This window comes from Aphidius gifuensis, linkage group LG1, assembly GCF_014905175.1.
Source record: "Aphidius gifuensis isolate YNYX2018 linkage group LG1, ASM1490517v1, whole genome shotgun sequence".
Taxonomy (NCBI): Eukaryota; Metazoa; Arthropoda; class Insecta; order Hymenoptera; family Braconidae; genus Aphidius; species Aphidius gifuensis.
In genome coordinates, this window is record NC_057788.1 from 9,609,518 (window position 1) to 9,637,203 (window position 27,686).

At 27.4% G+C, this 27,686-nt stretch overlaps 1 protein-coding gene across 3 annotated transcripts in view; it reads left to right on the top strand.

Moving 5' to 3' along the window:
• The window catches only part of LOC122847727 (neurogenic locus Notch protein), a 105,433-nt gene that overhangs the window by 53,344 nt on the left and 24,403 nt on the right, over positions 1-27,686 (top strand). For all 3 annotated transcript variants that reach the window (XM_044145575.1, XM_044145576.1, XM_044145577.1), the window contains 3 exons: positions 12,535-12,891; positions 13,503-13,658; positions 18,743-18,925. In XM_044145575.1, the coding sequence (XP_044001510.1) occupies positions 12,535-12,891; positions 13,503-13,658; positions 18,743-18,925 (696 nt within the window). The remainder of the gene's footprint in view (positions 1-12,534; positions 12,892-13,502; positions 13,659-18,742; positions 18,926-27,686) is intronic.

A 27,686-nucleotide genomic window follows, 5' to 3' on the forward strand; every position in this document is an offset into this window, starting at 1 on the left:
GATATACAAGTTCCATAGATGACTTGGCCGTAAAGATTGTTGTAAGGTTACATCCTCTATAGAAGTCAGTTGACCTTTTTATGGTTTTACTTTGCCCCTGATGTATTCCCATAAATGTGGACATGTATTATTTTTTTAATTTTATTTCTCTTTAATATATTCAATAACAAATTATTTTTTGATAAAACTATATAATAATTATAATTTAAATTCTTGTAATTATTATTTAAAATCATTTTTTTTTTTTATTCACGAGTATAATTATATTTCTTTTATGAAATAATTATATATTTAGATATTTTTATTTATGTTTAAAAATTTTTTTACCGACATTGTTGAGGTCAAATTTATCATTATGTTGCTTTCTCTGACTAAAAAAATGTTATACTAAACTTGAGGTTATTTACTTTTCGCGTAATTTCATTATTTCGTGATGCAAGTTGCGATAACAAAAGATCGTTAGCTCAAGCTATATATATAAAACCAACCATGTGACCCCCCTCAGCTTTTATACATAAATATTTTTTTTTTAAACATAGCAAAAAATATATAAACAAACGTGACACATACCCACAATCAAGAGAAACAAAAAAAAAAGATTCAAGATACATTGTAAGATCAATCTTTTGTTTCTATATGAATTTTACTCGATTAAATTTCTAAGAAAATAATTTTCTAATCAAGCATATGTACGTGTTGACTACCTGTGCATATAAACCTGACAAATGTGGCCAAGTAGCAATGAGCATTCTCATCTCAACACGCATTCACCAGTTACTCATATGCTCCCACGTACTTTACGTTAATTTTACATCACTTATAACTTAACTTTAATTACGACAATGTGTACTTGCCACTTGCTATAATACATTAACTCACACATTTTTTTCTCAATGATTAATGAAATAAAAAATGTCATTATTTTTTTTTTTTTTTTTTTTATCATTTAAATATTTATTTATTTCAAAAATATATATTACTTTTTAAAAACTTTAAAAAGGAATTTAATCAGTAGCTAATTAGCGAATTAAAAGATACCCACAGTGGACACCGTTAATCTCGTCATCGATAGCCACGTTTTGCCTGTTTATTTTTTAACATTTATTTCAATGCTCAGTATCTATAAATTTTTTTTTTTTTTTAATCTCTCTTTTCTTGAATACATACATGATAACTTTTTTTGATATATATTAACCGAGTTCTCTTGCAACTATTAAACCACCTAACGTTAAAAAAAATATGTATATATCAATACATAAATAAATAAAAAATACATATATTTATGTATTGATCGTCTAATTGGACCACGATTTTGACCTCGAAACATGCGCGAGATAGGACCTGCAATATGCAGCGCACAGTTTATTTATTTAAATATTATATCAAAATATATATTACGCCACTGTTTAATATAATTTCTAAATAATAATAAATAAATTATTATCTGACCTGTACGGTTTTATATACACAGCTGATGTATAAAATAAATAAATAAATTTGCTATATGCAGTGGTAAAATAATTGCAACGATAAAATTCACAGTTTGTTTTGAGTTTTTGTTTTTTACGTAGGTGGGACGCTTTGCGTCACCTACGTATTGGATTTGTCTACCAAAAATTAAAAAACGCTCTCATTTCTTAAGTAATTGTCAGAGACACTTCGTGTTAGAACCAAAAAAAGCGTATTTTCAATCTCTTTAAGGTTGATTCTTGAAATCTGAAATCGCACAGAATCTTATGTAAATACTACATTGTCAATTTTTCAATTGTTCGGTAGATATTTACTGTCAGAGTGACAACTTTAGTGCAAGGTATAGGCGGTATCTCAAAAATAACGCAAGAAAACGTTATTTCTATCTTTGTAATCTCTTATAATTTTTAGTATTTCGTCTTCTGAGTTTAATTAACTGAAATTCAATTTCGCGAGAAGCGCAGCACATGAACACTTCAGTGTACGATGTAGCTCAGTGTGTAGCCAAACACATACTTAAAGAATTTGTTTTCATTTTAAATAAAAATAGCGTTATTGATATACTTCGTGGCATAATTGGTTGTGATACTGAATCAACCTTAATTTGTATATTCGATTTTTCTCAAATAATGCCAAGCAGAAATGTTAAAACCTTTTTTTTTTTTTTAAATATTAAATAACTTTTTATCTGTAAGCGTGATCGATTTGCACCGATTAATTAAAAGTTTCCTTTTATTTTGATCTTTAAATCACCGCTATTTTGAAAACGATATCTTTAAAACTCACGGAGTTATTAGAATTCTAATAGAAAAATTTGATGTGGCTGTTTTTTTCCCGATTTACATTGGAACCCAACAAAATCATGTTTTGTGGAGATTCGACGCGCAGTGTTGGCAGCCCTGCTTAGTTCGTCTCACTCACACAGATGAACATATGTTTATGATAAAATTTCGTAGTGTTGTGACCAAACAATATGACATTTTATTTGAAAAAAAAAAAATTACACTGAATTGCACATAACCCACCGGAGTATTGAAAATTTTAATTTTCGTTATATATGATTTTTTATTATAATGTTTACATTGAGTTTGTCTTGTAAAAGCGACAGTATAAATATAAATATATGTGTTAACTGATTTGTGTTAGGACCTCACAAGTTTATTTTTGATCTTATTAATGATAATCTAGCAAGTTTTGAAGAATATACTGCAGATAGTCACGATGTGCCGGAATTTTAATTCCTCACAGCTGATATAACGGTTTACAAAGATTTTTTTCTTATTAATATTAAAATCAAATGCTAGTTCAAGTTTATATTTATATATATATTTTAAATTAATGGTAGAATAGACGTTTGCGTATGGAGGAAAAAAAAAGGCGGAATGATTGCGTTTTATGCGTTGTGACTTTTCTGACGATCTGATTTATTTGCAAGTAATGAAAGAGAAGAGGGAAGAAAAAAAATATCCACACAGGTTTTATATATACAGCTAGATACTTTCAAGATGCAGATTAAATCCGTCTTTATATGTATTCTCTTGACTTTTTTTACACGATGAATTTCTTGGTGTACATACGTATTTGCTATGGGCAAGTACGTTTTTATATATATCCAAGCATTCACGCAAATCCATGAACTTTCTTTTTATCTTTTCACCGTAACAATTTACCACATTGATCTTTATCATTCTTAATTACAAGACGTATTTTTAACGGTTTACTTTGGCAATTTGTGAGTCAATAAACTTGTCTCCGAAACAGTATCTCTTATTTCCTCAATCCTCTTGCACCCCATTCTTATAATGAAAAAAAAAAAAAAACCTAATTTATTGATTGAAAAAAACATGGTCTTTAAAATTACTGGAAATTGGTATTTATTTGCGGGGTTGTATATTAGCCCTCGAGGGTATTTTTGTACTTGAAGATTAAGTTGAAGAAAAAAAAGGGTTAGGCAGTTTCATTAATCATAAAACAAGACAGCAAGAAAACCTTGCGCATAATGCGTTTCGTAGATTTATTTATCATCATGCACACACAGACACACATAAAAGAGTATTTTAATTTTTTCAAAAATTCTTTTATGGTAAATTATCGTGTACTGTAAATTATCATCAAATTAATCATAAAAATAGAGTAAATAAAATACCTTTAAATAAAAAATACCTGAGAAAAATTAATGTTTGTTTATTTAATTTTTTGCTTAACACAAAAATAAGGATAAATAATTTCTGCAAGTTTCAATTCGTCGCGGACTTTTTCTAGTGTCAAAGAGTGACGTAGAGTAGCTATTCTGTCTTAATTTTATCTTGAGATTTTGCTCTTGTGAATGCTCACTCATCTTGAGAAATTATTATTATTTCAAACAGGAAAAGAGTATAGTAGTAGTATAGATATAAACACTCTGTGTGAGTAAATATAAAGAAGCAAAAGATATATACTCTTTTTTATAATTTTTTTTTATTTTCATCAACTTATTGTTATTGTTTTTTTTTTTTTTCTATCTTAGTGGATACATAGCCTGTCTTAAAATGAAAAAACAATAATAAATATAAGAAAGACTTGATGCAAGTCACGAGGGTCCAAACACTTTGGATGCTTGTTGTAAAGAAGATGCGATAAAAAAAAAATTAAAAGATAAAACTTGCCTTCATTTTTCACCTGGTCCACGCACAGTTAAAATTTTATTCGTTGATGATTTCTTTCTTCATAATAAATACCAACTAAAAAATTTAAGATTGATCTCGTCACCTCGACCCAAACATATTAAACAACCATCCAGTGTATAATTATTTTTTCCTCCAAGTTTGATTGAAATCCCTTTTATCTCGTTTTTCTTTACCCTCTCTCTCTCTTCAATTTATCCGCAACACAATTGTCAATTTTTTTTTTCTTTTATTTTTCATTATTATTTTAAGACACAAACCACAAGTCGATTTTAAACGTTTGTCTCTGTCAGACCATTGTTTGACTTGTCTAAATTGCACGTTTATTTTGAAATACCTTATTCTCTCTTTCCCTCTCTTTATCCTCTCTCTTCCTCTGTCTCTCTTGGATTTATAATTCAACTTTTCTATATACCATGTACTTTTTTTTTACCTTACCTTCTTATTTTTAATACTAAAAAGAAGAAAATAAAAAAAAAAACAATAAGATAAAAAGAAAATAATATGAAATAAAAAAAATTTTTATAAATAAAGGTTTACGAATGCGAAAGAGCTGTTCCACCCACTCTTTCGTCGTGGCCCTCTGGACGAGACTCGTGACCACCGCGGGCTGATATGTCGAATCGAAATCCTTCTCTTATTCCTCCTTATAGTTTTTTTTTTTTTATTTTCTTTGTCCGATTCTTCGGCCATTATACATTCCCATGATTATTTTTATTTTTATTTTCAACAAAAATATATAAAATAAATATAAACAATAGTGAATAAATGTAATTTAAGTAAATTTAAAAAAAAAAAAAAAATTCCTAAGACAGGAAAAGAAATGTTTTTCATTTAACAATTGATCTTTGTTTTGAAATATAATTTTCATCACACTCTAGTTTTAAATTTAGTATTAAATACATTAATAAATAATATATAAATTTATGACTATTTTATGTTATATATCAAAGGGTTTAATTTTTTTTTTTGTTTATTAAAATATATAGTGGTACATATAGACAAGTTGTAACGACGCAAACTGACATATTCACACGCCCTCTCACGAACTTCTATGGGCACCATGCAAATGTTATAAATATCGTCTTGTTTTTATTTTGTCTTTCACCAATAACATGCTAGTTTTATTTATTTATTTATACATTTTCAATGTATTCCATTATCTATATTACAAGTTATCTCATATTTTTTTCTCTCTGTTTCATTCATGTTTATCAATTGTCAATTTTAATCATTGACAATCAAATTTCAATGTCCATAAAAAGCTCTATTGAAACAAGTACATGAGCTTTTTTTTAAATTAGTACTTAACAAATATAACAATGAAAATTTAATAGAAAATCATGGTAAATATTCAAAACAAGTTTTTTTTAATTTTACAAAATTTTAAATGCCTGATAAATATTTTTTTTATTATCTGATTTAATTGAAGGATGCATGTATAATATTATATAAAGGGTATTGATGAATATCAAAACTTTTTTTATTTTATATATAAAGAGATGAATAAAATATTGAGAGAGTGGTCTGATCAAACTCGCAGTAAATAAACGAGAGTATATACGCATATGTAAATCATCAAGGGCGCACCCACGCCCAACCCCTCGACTATACATCCCACTGCCCCTTGACCATGTGTACAAGCCCTCTTGATATTAAACTCGTCTTTAGCTTTTTTAAAAAATAAATAAATAAAATTAAAGAAAAATAAAAATTAAGTACGTGTGTTATATACTCTCCATAGTCTATCGAGCCCATCATCATCATCATCATCATCAGAGAATGTAAAAATAATATTAAAGAGGAATAAAGAATAAATAGAATTTTTTAAAATTTTTTATTTTATTTTTGCAAGATGAGAAGACAGTGAAATAAGAGGAGAAGAATAGCCTCTTTTGCACATTGAGGATGCTAGTGAAAAGAAGAGATTTTAGTCATACGTGTGTATGTCTCAAGTATCTCCTTTTTTTAAAAATTTTTTTTTTTTTTATATTTCTTTGGAGCAAGATAAACAGAGCTTGATAGTACTTATTTTTTTTTATTTATTATTATTTTTGTTTCTGGTTTTTCTGTTTTGACACTTTATTTTATTTATATATATTTTTTTTTCGGTTGGAATTGCTTGCTTCTTTTTGGCTGCTCTTCTTTTATCGGATTGTACTTTTACTTCTTGTGGTCTTCTTCTTCGTATTCGTATTAAATATTTTTGAGTATTGTATGATGCGGCAAGTCAGAACCGCAATGCCGTGCAGCTTCATATAATATACACGATATTCATCCCTCCATTGATTTTTTTTTTTTATTTATTTTCTTCTCTTGTTGCCAGTAAAACTTGTCGTAATTTTTTCAAAATCGTCCAGTTGGAAACATCTTGTCTCACGGGATCGATGTCTTCAGGATTTATCTCAAACCATCCGAGAAAATTATTATTTTTTTTTTTATTTACATCGTGTCAATATGCAAAAGTTACCACTAAAAAAAATACCTTCAAACCTATCTTTAATTTGAAATAACAAAAATGAATATTAACGTAATATTTTTCTCCTATTTTTCTATTAAAAACTACAAAAATAAATTCAATAATTAAAATTACAAATCATTTTGTTTTTTCTCCACATGATAATATTTTTTTTTTCAAACCTATCGGCTCTTTGAATTGTGATTTCTTTTTTTTCTTTTCTCTTTTTATTTCGAAGATTTCATTTTTTTTTTTTTTGCTCTCTTTTGGATTGGAAGCATAACATCGAGGGTCGTTTGATTGTCCAGTGAAGAATGGTAGTCAGTATGACGGGTCCATTGTTCCCCCAAGACACACATCCATGTATGAAAAAAAAAAATATAAGAAAAATCGTATATATAAAGACCAACAGACACACGGGCTCAATTACTGACTATGTCCATCGTGCGGAATCCGTCTTTGCTCAAGACTGAATTAAAAAATAAATATAAAAAATTTATAAAAAAAAAATTCAATATAACAATCATCTGCCATGCTCTTCTTACTGGTTGATTTTCTCATAATATTCTCTTTGCTCTATTTATTCCTTTTTATAATACTCCCTCATTCTGAGATATATATTCAACTGCAGTGTGGCCCCCTCAATCCACCAACATTTATATAAACGTTGTAAATTGTGATTGACTATATATCTATACACCGGGGGATGAAGTAAATGGTTCAAGTGGATACTTACTACTCGACATACCATCCCGACATACTGGCATGCGAAACAACCTGTTGATTGTCTTATATACCTGTTGCCGACTCAAAAAAATATCAAATTTCTTACCTCCCTAAACACACTACTTGCAATTTTTAAATATTTTTCTTTTTTTTTTTAAAAATACCACAACTAAAAAAATTATTTTCCGATTAACTTGAATCATATTTTACCGACAATGAAATTTTAAAAACAAAAAATTACACAATACATGGGTTGTGCTTTCATTTTTCATTCTGAAATAATTAGTTTCAAAAAAAAAAGGGTGAGGGAACACCTTGATAGTGTTCTCAGTTTTTATTATTCCACTGGTTGTTGTTGTTTTTTTTATTTTTTTTTCTGTGCTTGTCATCTTGGTGACCGATCTTGCTTGAGAGTGCTCACCACGTCATTAAACCAGGACTTCCATTTCTCGGTGAAGCCATTACCCATTCAAATTCTTCTTATCTATATACCACCAAGACGCTTTTATCCTTTTAATATATTATTTTTATTTTTTACCTCAAGTGTTATGATATTTTCATCCATCCAACTTCGTGTTTTTAAACTTGTTTTTTTATTCTTCTGTTATCTTTTTTTTTTTGTTGAAGACAAGAGTTGATCTTTTCATTGGACGAGAAAAAAAAAAAAAAGAAAGTATTATTTCTGATAGTGAAAAATTTAAAGTAGATGAAGGACAAATGTTTTTCTTGACAGAATTCTTGATGGTTTAAATAATTTTCTCTGTTTGCATCCCCCATGGTGTGTCTCGTGGCCACCCGTTGTCACATTTATTTACAATTGTATTAGTGCATAAGTCTGTAAAGATTTTAGTGAATATTTTAAGGTGGGGATTTAAGGCACGGGCCGATGTTAACCTTCCTCTCATTGTCGGGGGCCTTCTATACTACACACACACAGTGTTTCTCATCCCCTGACTTAACTCTTTCAACATGATCATCCCTTTTTTAGACTCAACTATACTCTTCTATTTTTCATTCATTGTTAACCCTTATATAAAAAAGACATCTTGTAAATCTATTTATAAAAAAAAAAATAACAAATCAAAAGAAAAGCCTTTTTACTCGCGTCAAAAATCAATTTTACCTAAGCCTCCTTAATATGATTAAAAAGAAAAATCAAAAAGACTAACAATATAAATTTATTAAAGCTATAATAATATTAAAAACTTGTTTCATTTTTTATAATTAATAATTGATAAGAGATAAGGTTTGATTTGATAATATTATTTTGGTTACAAGTCCCAGATTGAGAGTCACTGTTCCCCTCAGTTGGCGGCATGAGAATTTTCCCACACTCCCCACCACCACCACCATCATAAGATTCAAGCAGGGGCCGCCTTGGGACTCACACCCGCTTTTTCTATATATATTTTTGTCTCTCTCTTACTCTCGCAACGTTGCCACACCTCTATATGCCAACTCGTCGACAACGAAGAGAACTGCGCACATTTATATACCATACCCCCTTAATCAAAATTCAAATATATACACAACAAAGACAGGCTCTTTCACATATCCACACATTTATTTATTTTATATATGTATATGTTTTTGAGAACGTGTGCATCAAAGTAGTGAGCACGCGATACAAAGAAGGAAGAATAAAAAAAAAAAAATGATGGAAAGACAGCCCTTATATTGAATCCTTGGATTTCATAAATTTTTTTTTCATTTTTTCTTCAATAAACTTCATTTTGTGCTTCTCTTTCTATCTAAAATCTGACCGGGATCACTCTTCAAACACTTCATGACAGAATCCACATTGAATTGTTCAAAATTTTTTCAATTATGTTCTCTTGAATTTTAAAGATCAGAACAAGCAAATTTTGGATATGAGGAAATGAACAAGATATCTTGAAAATATATAATAGTCAATAGACTTAAGGAGAAAAAAAAAATCCAAGTTTGCTTGAAGCCCACATATGTATACAATGTCGTAAAATTAAAAATAATAAAAATACCTACACGAGTAAATTTATACGTGATTTTATTGGTAAGTTGTCCGGACATGAAGCCCAAACAATGAGAAGACACAAAAGATGAGCACCGCCAGTGCCATTGCCGCCGGATATAGAAGCCGACTTATATATATTTTTAAGTCAGAATAATGAAATAAAAATAATAAAAAAATATACATAAAATATAAAAAAAAGAATTAAAAATGAAATAAAAAAAAATTATATATAGGTATGTAGGATAAAGGAGAAAGGAACTCGACTAAAAAAGTTTATCCTTTCGTCTGGTTTGTGAGTCTTTTGGCTGTTTGCGACTGTTCTCTCAGCTAAAGTTACTCTTGGAGAACTCTTGATGGAAAATAAAATATTGGATGGCGTAAAGAAGGCGCCCCGAGGGACTTGAAATATTTTTATATATACAGATTCGTGACTATATAACCCTCCAAAATTTTTTCATTCTCATTCCCTCACGAATAATCGAAAAGATGAAAAAAAAAAATAAAACTCTTTCATTCGTTTTTGATATTATTTTATTTATTTTTTTTCATCTCTTCGCATGTTTGTCTCATCTGTAACGAATATAAGTATTAATGTATGCGTATATTCTTAACTTGGGTCTCTTCTCGAGGTAGAACACGCAAAGGAGATCATTGGAAAATGAAAAAAATATATATAAATTGTATGGAGGACAAACACAGAACCACGGACAATCGCAATTATGGGAGACTACAGTTGATTTATAAGTCAACTTGTTTATTCTCTCTTCGATGCTCTTACGCCCTTACAACTCTCTGAAAAATTTTCATTCAGTTTTTTTTTATTCTCAAGTATTTAACTAAATATTTTTTATTCATTTTGTCAAGATAGTTTTATTATTTTTCTAGCTTTTCACCCACCTGGTTGTATAAAAAAATTAAAATTACTCTTTACTTTTCATTCTCGATCAATCAGTAAGCTTGTCTGGCTAGTCAATACTTTATCAACTTTTTGCATGACGATACAAAAATATTCGATTGATGTTTTTAAATGAACAGAGTAAAAAAAAAGCTGTGCAAACAAAAGGGCCAAGGGAAATGAGAAAGAGTAGAGCAAAAAAAAATTGTCGGTAAAAGATGATGAGAGATATAAAGCAAACATGTTTGTTAAAAAAATTTGCAAAAAATAAAAAAAATGACTGTGACTAATTTACAGGCAAATATGTTGGCATGACGAACGAAAAGTAACTACCTTTTGTTCTTGCCGTAAATTCATCGATATTTAAAGAAAAATCAATTTACCATGGTTTGATAAATCGCTGCTTAAATTCTCATTTAAAATATCCACAAAAAACTAATATATTTACTCAAAAAAAAAAATTGATTAGCTTTAAAATATTCATAATATATTATTAAATCAAAAATATAAATCGATAGGAATTTAATTTATTAATATCTCAGTGTCTGTTGGACACAAAGTTTCGCATAATGTAAGCTGAGCTGTCTCTCCCTAAAGGAAATTCCATCCCGAAAGATGTATCGGATTGAAATTCTTCTGGGAAGCCTTACCAGACAAAAAACAAATAAAAAAATAAAAAAAAAATATTGTCCCTAGGTTATAATATAGTCCATGGGCTATAGTTATACTTTATTTATTCATTTATTTTTTAAAAGATAAGTAAAAAAAAAAAATAAATTCTTGCTTATTTAATATTAATGCAATCTTGAATGAAATAATTCTGAAGACTTAACTGTATAATAAAGTCGTGGGCACGAGTGAGCAAAAAAGTTTTTAAATAAAAAAATTGAATTTTATGCATGGGACCAATATGTTTCTTCGTGCAGAAGCGTAGAATAAAAACACTCGATAGTTAAGGTGACTCTATCAAGCATAAATTACATATGCCTAGCCATTAGATGCAAACTATATTTATATGTGCTTTCATGGCCCTTGTATTTATCATCTGACCCGGCGCCTGATACTACAAGATAAATAATTTTATTTAAAAAAAAAAACATATAAATAATTTAAACTTGATTAATAAAAAGGCAAAAAAAATTTACATTGGTCAATGTATTATCATCGTAATCAATCAAATAAAATTACAATAAAAATTTCTTTATTTGTCATTTAGAAAAATATTAAAAAAAAAAAAATTATAGAGTGCTAGAAGCTTGTTAAATAATAAATTTTTTTAATTTCTTCAATGATTTTTTTATGCTGCTATTAATCTGTGGGAATGAGGGTAATTAGAAATGAAAAATAAAAAAAAATTAAACGCGCTTCTTTGAGTGACTAGACTATAGGTATTTGCAACAAAATGACTTGAATAAAAATGAAAAAAATTACATACACTTATACTACTGTACAGTAGACTTGTGTTACAAATTTATTTCGGGGAGAGAATCAGTAATTGAGAGATAGAAAAAAGTGCTTCTAAACAGGAAGTGTCTTGATATAGGAAGGAAGGTATCATTTCAACGTTATCTTAGCCGACTTTCGCGGTTTTGTTTCCCACGTTTTGTAATATATAATATCGTCACACGTATTTGGTATTTAAAAATACTTAAAAAAATAGCACCCGCACTTGTTATCAATAAACTATTTCCAAGTTTTGTGGTGACTTTGCTTCCTTTCATTCAAGATAACAAATAGAAAATTTAAAAAAATAATTATTTATCTTTTAAGCTATCATGAGTATCACGGTAAAATAATAATTATTTGTTAAATTTATAATTATTTATTTGTAAATAATTTTCTTGATGATTGAATTTTGTTTTTTTTTAAAATGTTTAACCTGGTGATGATATTGTCACATGAATTATCACGGCTGTGAAGCGAATCACATTGTGCTGGTCATGGATTTTTATTTTATATTTATTTTGAGTTCGATGAACTTCCCTTGTACTTCGTGCTTCATCGCGTTGATGATTGCGCAACTGGTTGATGAAGACGATGAAGAGAAAAACAAATAAAAAAAATAAAAGTCAAACGTGTACCAGGAGTCAAGTCAGCAAGGTCAAACGAGGCCGTTGCAAATCCATTAGCCATGTACCAATCTAAATATTTGATCTTCTGGAAGCTTAATGATTTGATCGTCACGGAAGAAAACTTGAAAAAATATACATTTATTTATTTAAAAAATTTTCATACTTGACTGATGAATATTGCCAAAATTATTGAAGCATTATATTTATATTTATTCAATCAATATAAACTAATTAATATTTGCTTTTTTTGTTTGTAGGTTTTCGTGGTGAACATTGTGAAGAAAATATTGATGATTGTCCTGGTAATCTATGTCAAAATGGAGCAACATGTATGGACAGAGTAAATGAATATTCATGTCTATGTCCACCAGCATTTACTGGTACACAATGTGAACTTGATGTTGATGAATGTTCAGTACGTCCATCTTTATGTCACAATGGTGCAACATGTACCAATTCACATGGAAGTTATTCATGTATATGTGTTAATGGATGGACTGGTCCTGATTGTAGTGTTAATATTGATGATTGTGCTGGTGCAGCATGTTTCAATGGTGCAACATGTATCGATAGAGTTGGCAGTTTTTATTGTCAATGTACCTATGGAAAAACAGGTATTTAATTTTAAAAATTAATAATTTTCTTTTCTTATAAAATACTTAATTAATATTTAATTTTACAATAACACTATTGACAAATGAAACAACAAATGTCATTTAAATTGATGCTTGATAATTTATTTTCCCCCCTTTTTTTTTGGTCTCATTTTATTCTCTCTTATATCAATTTTTTTTTCCATTGAATATAAATTATGCTTGACTGTATGTGGAGTATCAAAAAGAGAATAAAAAAAAGACATTTTTTTACAAAGTAATTTATAAGTTTGTATTATTTGTCGGTGAGTATCTCTTTGTATCACATATGTGTTGTGAAAAATTCCTGTAAGGCACCACATATAATGATTCTAAAAGCAACATAAGAAAAAATTCAACGTATTTTTTTTATTTCTTATATCTTTGGTAGATTACCTTCTTTGGATGACAACTATTGACTTTCCATGTTTGGTTATACCTCGTCACTTTTGTCCTAGAGAACAAGATCCACTGTGTTTTTATTATTTTCTCGTTCACAAATGGAATACTACATTCTCATTTTTTCTATCAATTATTATTATAATATATATTTTAAAACAATAATTAATGACTTGTTGTTTTTTTTTTTTTAGGTTTACTTTGTCATCTTGATGATGCATGCACGTCAAATCCATGTCATCAAGATGCAATTTGTGACACTAGTCCAATCAATGGTTCCTTTACATGTTCATGTACAAGTGGTTACAAAGGATTGGATTGTTCAGAGGACATTGATGAATGCAAACAAGGTAATTTAATTTAATAAAATTTATATTTCAACTATTTAAATTCATAAATGAATATCAAGTTATTCAAGCTAAAATCATATATCAGATTCAAGTCTATTTAATTTTTATATTCAAGTGTCTTTGTAAATCAAGATCAAGTTCTAGAATTCATTTGCAGATGAGAGTGTGCACTTGTATGATACAAGTGATAAAGATAGAAAAATAATATATTTATGTCTCTCCCGTGTGTGTGAGTGCTTTGATCGTTATTATCATCGAGAAGTAATCTTGCTTCAGGACATATCGTTTCATGATTACGAGTATTTTTTTTCCCTCTCTTAAATCTGGATTGTACATAGACAAGACCTTCCTTAATAACCAACCAAGTTACTACTTTTTCTTCTTCTTCTTCTCTCGTCTCATCTTACTCTTGTATACATAAATTTTTTTGTATAATTTTCTTTTTTTTTTTACAATCATTTGTCGTTTTGTTTTTTTTAAATTTATTTCTTTTAAATCTTTTCTTCATTTATTTCCAATTTGGTATTCGTCTTTTAATGACTGTCCATTACCTTATATGATTTTTTAAATAATTTTAACGAATTATTTCGTTGCCACAACAGAATATTAATTAACTATATCTTTGCCAATTATATATCAATCGTATAAATATACTTCAACTTTGATAGTTAACTTTACGATCGTATTTTTATTTTATTTTATTTTTTTTAAATTAACAAAAATAAAATTATAATCACATGATGATGATTAAACTACAGGAGTGAATTTAAACGTCTTGTAATTATCCAGTGATTTATCATATCATTTTTAAATAGCAACTTTATTAATGATAGTAAAACTGGGTGTTTTGAATTGGATGACAGATCGACTAATACAAGTATCAAGTTGGAATGCAAGTGTTATTAAACTTTGTACATCAAGAATAATAACCATAAAAAAAAAAAAACCATCTATTATTATTATTATAAAATAGAAAATGAAAAAAAAAAAAAAAATTAGAAATGAAAATAGAAAAGATAAAATAAGATACAACAAGGGAGCGGCTTTAAAATGATTTCAAGTAAATCCCTTTCATCTGCAGCAATGCTTGATAATAAATATAAAAGACGAGCCTCTTTTTGCACTCTCATATTCATGATTATTATTTTTTTATATTATTGCGATTGTGTGTTGTGGTATAGGTAAAGCAAACTCACGTCAGTTAATGCATTTCGTTCCAGACAAAGACACTTCATTAATAATCAGAAGCACTTATTATATTTTCATATATTTCATGTAGCTTGTTTTATTATTATTGTATATACAACTTGTGATTTTTTCTCATCAGTTGATACACACACTGGCAATTAAAAAAAATATATATATTATAATCATATGCGCGTGTATGTCACGTAAGATACTGAGAGTCATCAGAGTATCTACACTTGAACGATCAAGTATCACTTGAAAAAATTTGTCCTGCCAATTCAATAAATACTTTTTTTATTTCTTTATCGTCTCAGGTCTCGATTAAGACTAATTGTCAATATCGATCAACCCTTGAGACACTTGACATCGAGTTAAACATTTTTTTCTTTCTTTTTTTTTCTTTTACTTTTCTATCTCATTTCGATCATCTTTTTATATTGTATATAATAATATAAAAAAATAATTTTATTTTTTTTTTCGTTTCAAATTGTTTTTTCTAACATTGAATGTATTTTTTATTTTTTATTTTTTCAAATTAATGTATCCTCCTTGGGCTTATTTATGTTTGGTATTTGCGACCACCGAGTTACGCCTCCGGCAAAAGATCCCATCGTTTCGATAAAGATTTCAGTCTGTTACAGCAACATATAAAAAATATAGTGCAAAAATCTTGTGTTTTTATTTTTTATATAATGCATTTTATGCAATTTTTTTTTTTTTGTTTTTCTTCAACAAAGGTGGTGGAATATATAGGCACTAAATTATTTAAAGCCTGATATAATTATCAGTATATTTATTCGCATTATTATTGTGTTAAAAATTCAAAGTATAAACATTATTTTCATGATTTTATTAAGCCATAAGTTTATTTTATTATTTTAGACACTTTTATTTATAAAATTTTAAAAATAAATACCAATATATATGTATCTTAGTTGTTTTTTTTTTATCTTTAATACAACTTTGTTAAAAACTTGACCAGTTTCAAGTGTTAATTATATTTAATAATTTTCATTACCACTATTAAATATCAGATATTTATTTTTAATAAGTCTATAAGATTCCTGAATTATTAAATTAATTTTATTTATTTATTTTTGTTTTTTTTTTTTTTAAATAAATTCTTACAATTTATTTATAATTTGACGTATGTATTACTGGATTTTTATGTATTTTTTAATACGAATTAATATGAATTCCGGGAAGCTTTTGTTGTGGGGGATTGCGATGAGGAGAGACCACACGTTTGCGACGTCCGGGCATCGAGTTACGCGATTGCTAAGGCGGAAGAGCTGCTCGTTGAGCATTTTTCATGAAGGACTGGGTCACAGAGTCTTCTAAAAATTACATTTTAAATATATTCTTTATATTAAATTGAAAAAAAAATTATAAAAACCAATTGAAAATATAAAAATATATAATAACAAAAATTCAAAATCGAGTGTTGAATTTTGCGCACAGGTTTAACATGTTATATTTATTTTTTTTTTCTTGAAGTAGAGTCTACCTGTTGTTGAAAAAGTGGACCTACAGATTCTCCATTGTTAGTATAAAAACTCGGCAACGTCGCGTTCAAAGTAAGACGATACTTTTGTGGGTCCTTTTTGGGTCCCCTATTTTTTATTTTTTTTATTATTTTATTTTCTGATGGCTGTACCTGAATGATGGGGGTGTTTTTTACCTGAACAAAAATATAACTAAAAAGAAGAAGATATCCTTGCAAGAACTTGACAATAATATTATAAAATAATTTTATAAAAATATTAAATATTATTTATTCATTTTTATTATAGATATATAAAATTAAATTTAAAATATTCCGGAAATTGTTTATTTTTTTTTTTGACTCCTGTAGGCGTTTAATTATGTCGTTTTTTAAAAAAAATATTATTATTATTTTATGGAGTATTTCATTTATCGTTATATATTTTATATTTAAGGACACGTAAGAATCTAATTAAATGTTAAAAAACATTATTTTAAGTTTAATAATGACTATAATGATCTCTCTGTAAAGTCTTTGCCACTCTGTTATTATCTAGATTGCATATTTTCTGGTGGATTAAGTTCCTTCTGGATACATATAGTTTAATATTGTCGACGTTGCTAACATTAAAATTTTTCCAATTTACCTTTAAGCACATGTACGAAACAACTTAAGAGAAAATATTATTAATCGATTGTATATGATGGTCATACTTGAATCAATCACGTTCAACCATCATCTCTCTTTTTTTTTTTCAATTTAATTTTTTATTCTTTTTTTTTAATTCTTTCTTCAAATTTTTATTTTTTTTAAATACTTAACCAATAAAGAGAAGAAGCCTTAAGTAATTTTTATATCCACCTTGTGATTTTACAACGATTCAACTCTGGTTAACATGTCTTTGCAATGTGAATTATTTTTTTTGTCATTGCGTCGTTGTGTGTTGGCCCTTAAGGGGGCCCCTTAAGGACTTAAGGGGCAATTAGTTGAAGGACACAAGTTGCAATTACAATCCCGCGGAAAAACCAAGATGTGAAATTACACCATGATGGTATGCCAGTTGAAAAAAAATATATAAAAAAAAGAGGGATCAAGTCTCTCTTCCTCCATAAACAATGAATGAGGAAGTTTACAATTTTACTTGACAAAACGCAATGAATCTTCCTCTCTTTCTCTCTCTCATTCACATGCACCAATTAAATAATCTATATCAATATTTAAACTCGTCATTTTTCTCCATTTTTACAATATTAATTTCTATTTTAAAATTTGCAAGTAATAAATCATTAATAACAATTTTAAATTGTACAAATTTTTCTTTTTAAAAAGTTCATAAATATGAGATAATTAACGACAGGTGCATGTATATATATTTTTATATCTCCCGTGAAATTTCTTGTTCCATCGCGTGTCCCTCCGGGCTTTAGCACATATATAAATCTATATATATTTTTTTTTTTCATAAATACGAAAGGCGTCGTGGCTACGCGTGTCCATCTACGGTATGAACGTAATCGCACCCTGAATTCCGTTCGATTTCAGATCTCGATCACGCTCTGGTTGCGACTTCGATTTACCTGGAATTATTTCATGTTCCCTTTTTTTTTATAAATTCTAAATTGTTAATATATTATTCTCGTTAATTTTTTCATATATATATTTGCGTCGTAACCACGCAATCATCTCGTCACCAATTAAATTAATTTTTCATGTTATAAAGCTAGTTTACTACAAATATCTCTCGTCATTATAGTGTCAAAATTTTACTTAGAAAAAAATCTTGTTTTGAAAGTTGTTGTTAATTTTTTTTTCTTCATATTTATACCTAAAGTTTATTATAATTATTATTAATTATATATATTTTTTTTATTTGTAAATATGTGTGATTTATTTTGTCGATTTAAAAAAAAAAAAAATTAACGATTCAAAACAACCAATTAAATTTTCCTTTTATTGTTTATCGTATTATTATATAAATTTTTAAATACATATATTTTTTTATTTATTTGTTTTTATTATGATTATCTTGGTGGTTTTTTTTAATTTGTTAGTGCGGGTGCATTAATCATGCGGTGTGCGTCCATTCGCCTTTTAATTATCACTCGGCCTCCTCAACTTGCCATACCTTGGATCCAATAAACATCCACAAACCGATCTCACTTATATTACATTTCCCATAACAGTATATACATAAAGACTTTCCCATTCGATTGAATTCAATTATCCTTCATAAAAATAGTTTAAAAAATTAAATATAAAATATAAATAATGACGTATTTTTTAATTCATGAAACAATAAATCACTGTGAGAAAGTTGATATTTTTTTTGTTTTTTAATGTATATTAATTAATTGTTTATTAAATTAATTTTATATATTAATATTGAGTTGTTTTCTTATGTCTTTTTTAGGTTCTCCTTGTGAGCATGATGGTGAATGTGTCAATACACCGGGTTCATTTGCTTGCAAGTGTGCTCAAGGTTTCACTGGACCAAGATGTGAAATAAATATCAACGAGTGTGATTCAATACCCTGTAAAAATGAGGGTTCTTGTTTAGATGATCCTGGAACTTTTAGATGTGTCTGCATGCCAGGTATGTTTTTTCCATAATTTATCTTCAATTAAACATGGCAGATATGATTGAAAAATTTTTTAATTTCATTTATTTATATTTCTGAAAATTATACAAAGATTTTCCAAAGCGAGAAAATTCATTTTAAAGATTGCAAAAGATTTTCTGAGAATGATAACATATTTATAGTGTTTTGTATATATCTTGCACGCGTGCGGGGTTATGCGCCTTGTCAGATGATCGCGTCGACGGTAAATTATTTTTGAGATGCGACAACCAACAAAGATCAGATAAAAAACACCGGGCTATATGAAAGAATAATTTTTTTTTTTTTCGAGGTGTTTCATAGAAGCCAGTTATTTTCAATCTATTATCTTTCAAATTTTAATTGTTTGACACATTGATTGTATCGATTTTTCATTTTTAAATCGATAAAATAAATTTACAAAATAAAAAAATTCAAGGACATGTTGATAAAATCATCATCAACATTAAAGATATGAAAAAAAGTTAAAATCAATATAGATATTTCCAAGAAACTTTCGTGTTATTTAAAAAAATTTTTAAACTCAATGTACTGTTTTTTATTTAAAAAATTCCAGTCTTTATTTGGCGAAAAATAAAATTAAAGTTTTAAACGTATTTGGGTTAGGAATTCGTTAAAATCGATTTTTGTCGTATTGAAAGGGTAAAAAAAAAAATGTGTATAAGAGAAAGAGGAATATGAATTCGATTGGATGGAATTTGAGACTGATGACGATGGTAAAATACGAGGTAAAAGAGGATGCCCCATGGGGAAACAAATGGAGCATTAAACGCGATAAACGTACGATCACAAAATTGCCTCCATCGATTTGCTATATAAAACACGATTTCACCAATCTTCTCATCGATATCTTCTCTTCTTTTTCACCTCTCTCATATTTTTTTTCTTTTTTTAAAATACTTTTAAAATGTTAAAATGTACCGATCGATTTTTCTTAAATTATATTCAATTGTCCGCAAACAAATCATAGATATAAAATATAATAAATCAAATAAAACCACAAATTTTGATTTGAAAAAATAAACTTCAATTTTACCTTTGTTTAATTTGCTTAAAAAAAAATCTCATCAAGCTTGAACTTGAGTTAAAATATCCGGGACAAAAAGATATATAATGATAATGAAATTTAAAAAAAAAAAAAACGGATGCAACGTAAGAGAATATGAGGCCCACTTGATGATAAAAAACAAAAGTGAATAATAATAAATTGTCGGAGAAGAAGAGTGAATGAGAAAAATATATGCATATATTTTATTTTAATTTTTTTATTTTTTAAATATGATGCTGCCGCTCGCGAAATGTGAGACTTGCGGATGGGCTCTGTTGTCTCTCGGCTCTCAGGACTCTCTTGTCCTCCCTTGAGGCACTACAAAGACTTATCTCATCCTCAAAGCCACTCCAACTTTTTATTTAAAAAAAAGTTTTATTTTTTTTTTTATTTTTATCTACTCAATTACTTTACGTATGCGTAAAAATTCACCGCTAAAATTTACTAAAAGCTTTACTCTTAAGAAGATAGCAAAAAATATTTACAATAAAATTTAAAGTCTTATTTAAAATATATATTTATTTTTTGTAAATGATAAAAAAATCTAGGATATATATATTTTTAAAAAACGAGTTAACATGTTGTTGGAACATGAGCATATATCAAGCCCAGTGTGTCCATAGGTGACTCAAACTGGAAGACATCACGCACACTCTTATTTTCGCTGCAGGGTGGGTCACGATATTTTTTATTTTTATTTTTTGCAAACGCAGTATATTTATTATATCTTCTTACTATAACGTAGACGACTTTGGAGTTTGGCCGTGTGACGGATGAAGAAACATAAAATGGGTAGACTCGTTAGGCCCCGGGGTTCGCTACGATTAATGTCCACCTTTTGTCTCTCAAGTTTCCCCCTTGACTTGAAAAAAAAAATTAAAATTAAAAAACAAAATTCGATTGAAACGGCTTTTTTTTTTTTTTTGATTTATCGACACCGCCATCTCTCTAGCATTGGCAATTTTGTTTATATTTGACGAATGTTTGCGACTCACGCAGGCGACCCTTTTAAATAAAATAAATAACAATATCAAATGGTACAAAAAAAAAATAAATTCTTTAAAAAATTCAAAGAAGCAAAAGTCTATTTTGAAAATAAAAAACCAAATTTTTATTCCTGCATTCAGGTCACGTTGACTAAAAAGAAAAGAAAAAAATTTCAAAACAAATTCGTTAGTCTATGATTGTTATCTTCTAGCTCCAAAAAAAAAAAATGTTGTCACGTAATCGAGTATAAAACTATTTCAACTAACAAAAAAAAAAACTTGTCATTTTATTTTTCGTGTAATTTATCTTTAACTTTAAGGATAAAAAAAAGGATTTATGTAAAAAAACGTGCAATCGTTGGCATCTGAACCAATTTAACTCGAGATGATAAATCTTCTAGTTTTTATAAAAATAAAAAATAAAGACCGTTGACATCGCAGTGATATGTAATTTTTTATTTTCTTAATGGTATGGTCAATTTTATATGAAATATGAAGTATAATAATATTACAGAATAAAAAAGCCAAGGGTACAAGTTTTCGTGTCGAAAAAATAGGGAGAGACCTCGGGAGAGACACAATTCACGCGAGAAATTGTGAATAAGACATACACATACATAGTTGTTTTAAATAAATTGCAAGTACACAAACACACACACATGATAGTTTTAGATAAAAATCGTCTGAACGAGAATTTTTCAAGTCCAGAATACACACATGCCATCAGGCGTGTACCAAAGAATCGCGATATAATCTTGACGAAAAAAAAAAAAAATAAATTCAACATATTTTTCCTTATTTTAAATTTTTTTTTTTTTCTATCGAGTAATACTTACGTGCCGAGTTTTCATCACGTATTAATTAAATATAACTCACTTGTCAATTGACACATTTGTAATAACAAAAAATTATTTTTAAAAAAAAATTCATTTGAAAACAAGTTTTGATGTATTTAACGCGTGAAAATAATAAAAAAAAAAAATTCTAAGAAAGTTTAATCACTCAAAAAAATGAAATATATATATGTTTTAATACAAGGCACTCATTCCCTTCATCGTAAATAATTATAAACGGACGGGCAATTAGTCAAGCAAGTCTCAGCATCGAAAAAGATGGGGTTATATGCCTCTAGGGCAAAAGTACCGCGAGACCAAGTTTTGTTTCGTCGGCTTACAAAAGGGTCTTTTACAATGCGAAATAAATATTTGAATGAAGAAAAATAATTTCTATAGTAAAAAAAAAAAAAAACATTAGAATCTTGACAATGAAAATAGGTACATTAAAATAAACAAAAAAAATTTCGCTTAAAAAAATTTCTGATCTTGTTTAAAAATATTCTTAGATTATTATTTTATTTTTTGCAATGAAATTTGACAATTATTAAAGCTATTTAAACACGTAAATTAAATTTACAATTGATTAATTGATTTAATTTTCTCGAATAGATGTTATAAACTATTTTAAAATCAACAATATTAATTGATTTTATTTTCATTTTAAAAACACAATCGATTATATAGATATGATTGAAATTAAAAACAATTTGTTGTAGAAAAAAAGGTTTAAATTAACAATAAATAATAGTCAATAAAATAATTGGTTATAATTTTATATCAATTTATAAAAAATATATATGGAAAAAATGAAAAACAATTTTTTTATCATGTCAAATATGGAAATTAAATATTGTATATAATATGGGTGCGTCTATTTAATTCAACTTTCTCATGTATATTTTTAAACCATAAACTGTCTCATATACAAATACAGTGTTGTACATTGAATCGAGTATGAATTTGCCTCGTTAAATCAGTTTGTAGCCCTCCAGCAAGTTGGCTCTCAAACACATGTACAACAAAAAAAAAAAAAATTATATACAGAAAAAAATTAAACTCACACCTTGATATCTTTCTATATTTTTGAATTCTATTTAAATAACAACTATCAACTGCATATACATATGATTATGCAAAGAGTGAAGGGAGAATTTTGTTACTTGTTGAGACAAACTTCAGCAATACACTTAAAACTTTATGTTCTCATTACCACCGCATATTACCCACATTATCTCTCAAAGTATTTTAATTTTTATCAATTCATTTTGACATTAATTAATTTTTTTTTTTTAAATTTCTTCAACTCGATCACAATCTTGCTCCAATGATAATTTTCATAAACATTTATTTCGACTTTAATTTTACGTAGGTGGGACGCTTCGCGTCACCTACGTATTGGATTTGTCTACCGAAAATTAAAAAACGCTCTCATTTCTTAAGTAATTGTCAGAGACACTTCGTGTTAGAACCAAAAGAAGCGTATTTTCAATCTCTTTAATTTGTATATTTTCGATTTTTTCTCAAATAATTATTAAAGTTGCCAGAGCCAAAAATGTTAAAAACCTTTTTTTCTTTTTTTTTTTAAATATTAAATAACTTTTTATCTGTAAGCGTGATCGATTTGCACCGACTAATTAAAAGTTTCCTTTTATTTTGATCTTTAAATCGCCGCTATTTTGAAAACGATATCTTTAAAACTCACGGAGTTATTAGAATTCTAATAGAAAAATTTGATGTGGCTGTTTTTTTCCCGATTTACATTGGAACCCAACAAAATCATGTTTTGTGGAGATTCGACGCGCAGTGTTGGCAGCCCTGCTTAGTTCGTCTCACTCACACAGATGAACATATGTTTATGATAAAATTTCGTAGTGTTGTGACTAAACAATATGACATTTTATTTGAAAAAAAAAAAATTACACTAACTAATAATTGCACATAACCCACCGGAGTATTGAAAATTTTAATTTTCGTTATATATGATTTTTTCATTTTTATATTTATTTGTTTATTTTAATTTTAATGGTAAAATTTATACAAGGGTTTTCAAGTCTTCATGACGAATGGAATGTCTTCATCTTTTCCTTTTTTAATTAAGAAAAAAAAGGGAATCTTTTGACACGCAATGTTGCAAGAGAGGAAATAAATTACCTCAATAAAATCCCAAAACGATTAACTCAGTAAATAGCAAACAATAATAATGATAACAATTAAAATTACGTATAAATGATGAAAATAAAAAATTTTTATAATGTTCATTTCAATGGAAAATAAAAAAAAAAAGAGTATTTATCGTAGACAGTACAATTCTTCTATTGTTTCTCTAATTTATTTTTTTTTTTTTTTATGAAAAAAAAATAACTGCATTGAGCATTTGTTGTATTCAAGTACAAGGACCCTTCTTTTGCATCGTCATGACGTCAGTTAACAACAACTAATATATATTATTTTTATTATTTTGTTGCAATGTGTGTAGGCGTTACGTCTACTCGACCCTGAACTTGGTAAAAATAAATCCTCAACGTCAATATTTTCTTCCTTTACATGAGACATCGTTAAAAGGTGTTTGTTAGAAAATATATAAAAATAAAAAAAAACAACCACATATAAATAAATGAAAAAAATTATAAAAAAAAAATTAAATAACCACACTGCGAGAATCAAGATCTTTCTTGACTTTTTCCGCATCTTCAATATAATGATTTGGCCTCATGTTCGATCCCAAATGCGATCATATCTCGTTGTAAAATCACCGCGATACTTTCAAAGCAAGAAAATATTTTTTTTTTTATATACAAAGTAGCGCATTGGTCATCGATTGTATATATAAATGCAAAATAGTTGATATATATTTTATTTACAAAAAAAAAAAAAATATTTGTATCGATAAAATTGTAATTTTCATGATCCAAAAATGGATGTTGTTATGTTTGTGTTCAACAAATTTATACGAATTAAATAATACATGAAGTATTAAAATAAACCGTGCACTGAATTACCAGATTTATATATTTAAAAATAATTTTTGTATTTTTAAAGATCTTATCCATTTACTTTTTGGTATTTTAAATTTAAAAAACAAACTCCTTTTTTTTTTTTTTAAATTCAATTTAAATGTTGTTGTTTTTTTTTTTTTGTTTATATATTTTTTAGTGAACACGTTTGCATGCTCATATCATCAACAAGGTCTTTTTTAAAGTCTGATTTTATTGCAAATGATGCTTTGCCGGAAATGAGGTCTTCGTACTGATTCGTTAATGAGTATGATTCGTTACGTACATGTGAAATAATCCCTTACAATTTGGTTATTCATTTTTTTAAATTTATTTAATTTATTTATTTATCATTTGCAAATATAAATCATCCAAAGATCATTCAGTAAAAAAATAAAATAAATATATTTTCTTTATTTTATTTTATTTTTTTTTCGATATATTTTTATGAACATCAGTTTCTCACCTTTCACGCCCAAGTGCGGTTTGTCCGCATCTTCTTACTTCCATTACACCTTAATTTTAATATTTCCTTTTATTTATTTTTTATATTCTTATTTTCGTCTTGGGTGATTTTTAGCTTCCGTTTCTTTGTCTCCTCAATTTTTTTCTCTTCCTTTCTTTCAAAACTCTTTCCAGCATCTTTTTTTTTTTCTTCGTATCATTTTTGGGGATATTTTTCAGTCACATATATATATACCATCTATTTTTTTTCTCAACACTTTTGACGACCACCCACCCATCACCATCATCATGTGACCCTTTGCGGTGAATGAATTTTTCGCGGTCATTTGACTCGCCAATTCGATGCATGAACGCCTCCAAATTTGTAACCCTCAATCAGTCAATATTAGTTTACATCAATTTATTCATTTTTTTTTTTTTTAATTATAATTTAAAATTAAATAATCAAATATCTATATTTTATTTTTAAAATTAATATAAATTTATTTATTTTATTGACCAAGAGTGTAAGAAATCTTAGCTTTGAATTTACGGCATTTGTTGGATCGTAAAGACAAAGATAAGGGATACAGAAAGACATATATATAAAAAAAAAAAAAATATATATTCAGACTTTATAACGTGACAGTTTGAGTCGCGCCTCCCGTTCAAGATTTTAGGATAAGATTTTATTATATTTTTTTTTCATTTTTATTTGTATTTTCTTTTTACGTTTCCTCATGTATATTTTCTTCTTCACCGTTGATTCCTTTCTTTTTTTATAGATTTAAAAATACTGTAATAATAAATGTCAGATACCGGTATGCAACATTTATATACACATAGTTTGTGATTTTGTGACTCAGTGAATTTTTTAATATGTCAATTGAAAAACTCTAACGCATACCAACTTGTAATATTATATATACAGTCTACTATTTTACTGAGAAGATTATCCACAACTTTATAGTTTTACAATGACCCTCACTTATTTCATTCAAACTGTTTCAAGAATTACCAATATATAATCTTGAATCAAGCCTCAGATTATTTTTATAATTTATATATAATTTTTTATTATTTTTTAAGCTATTATTTTCATATATTTTTTTCATATATTTTCTTAATTTTTTTTAAGATTTATTTATCGCTACTGAACACCTGTGTGTTGCGAAAATTGTGGTTTTTCATTTTCCGGTATTATTAGTATATATTTTTTAAAATTTATATCTGTATGACTTTTTACGTATTAAAGTTTATGTGAAAAACACCAAAGATGGAAATAGCTAAATTTTAAAAAAGGGTGTATATATGTTTTATGGTTTGTTCATAAAATTGCGCCTCAAACGGAATATACTTTTAATGGTTCACGACTTTAGCCTATGCTGATTTTGAATGTTAGATAAATTTAAAGCCTCTCTTTTTTCTCTGATTACTGATAAAATTCAAAAATAATTTTTAATAATATTTATATTTGATTTATTTATATATGACTTCGGGGTATTTATTGTTAAACTTATTGAGATATAAAAAGTAATTAATCAAAAAGAAATAAATACATCCATCAGATATAATATCAAGTTTTATTATCTTTTTATATTTTTATTCATTTGCATTTTTATTTGATAAAAAAATATATATTTTTTTGTTGTGCTAACATTCGTGCAAGGATGCAGTGCAGCTGGACCATAAACGACTTAACGAGAAAATAAAATGACTGCTTGATAATTCAGGGATTTTATATAAAAATAAAAAAAAATATATAAAATAGTACCATATAATGTCGGAAGAGAAAAGTTGATTTTAGAGCTGTTTGTCCATAAATAGGGGGATGTTTCAAGCCATCTGTGTATATTATTTCAGGTACATGGCTTTTCTTATACGGGCTTAACAATTTACCATTAAATTCACTTGGTAATTATCCCCATAAATCGAGATCTCACTTGATTCCTACAATCTACTTTTTTATTATTTATTTTAGCTTCTATTATTGTTATTTTTTTTTTTGCTTAGAAACAACGACTTTCACACGAACAAATTGTTTCTAGCGATATACTAATTCATCATCAACAAGTGTTGATAGCCGCAAGTCCTTCAGGGCAATGTCAACATTATAACTGACATCTGTTAAAATGACAATTAACCGACACATTGCAGTTTTAAATTTATTAATTATTTTAATATTAAAGCGACAAATTATTAAATAAAATTTGTCATTTTAAAAATTACATAATAAATAAAAAAATAAACATTTGACAGTTATTTTAATCTAAAAAATAAAAAAGCCATAAAATTAAAACGAACTATAACAAAAATTTTTAAATAATAATAAAAAATTCTAAATAGAAATAAATTTTATTACAAATAATTCTTGGAACTTGTGTGTCGGACTGAATATTTGAATGAAAATTAAATTTAAAAAAAGAATA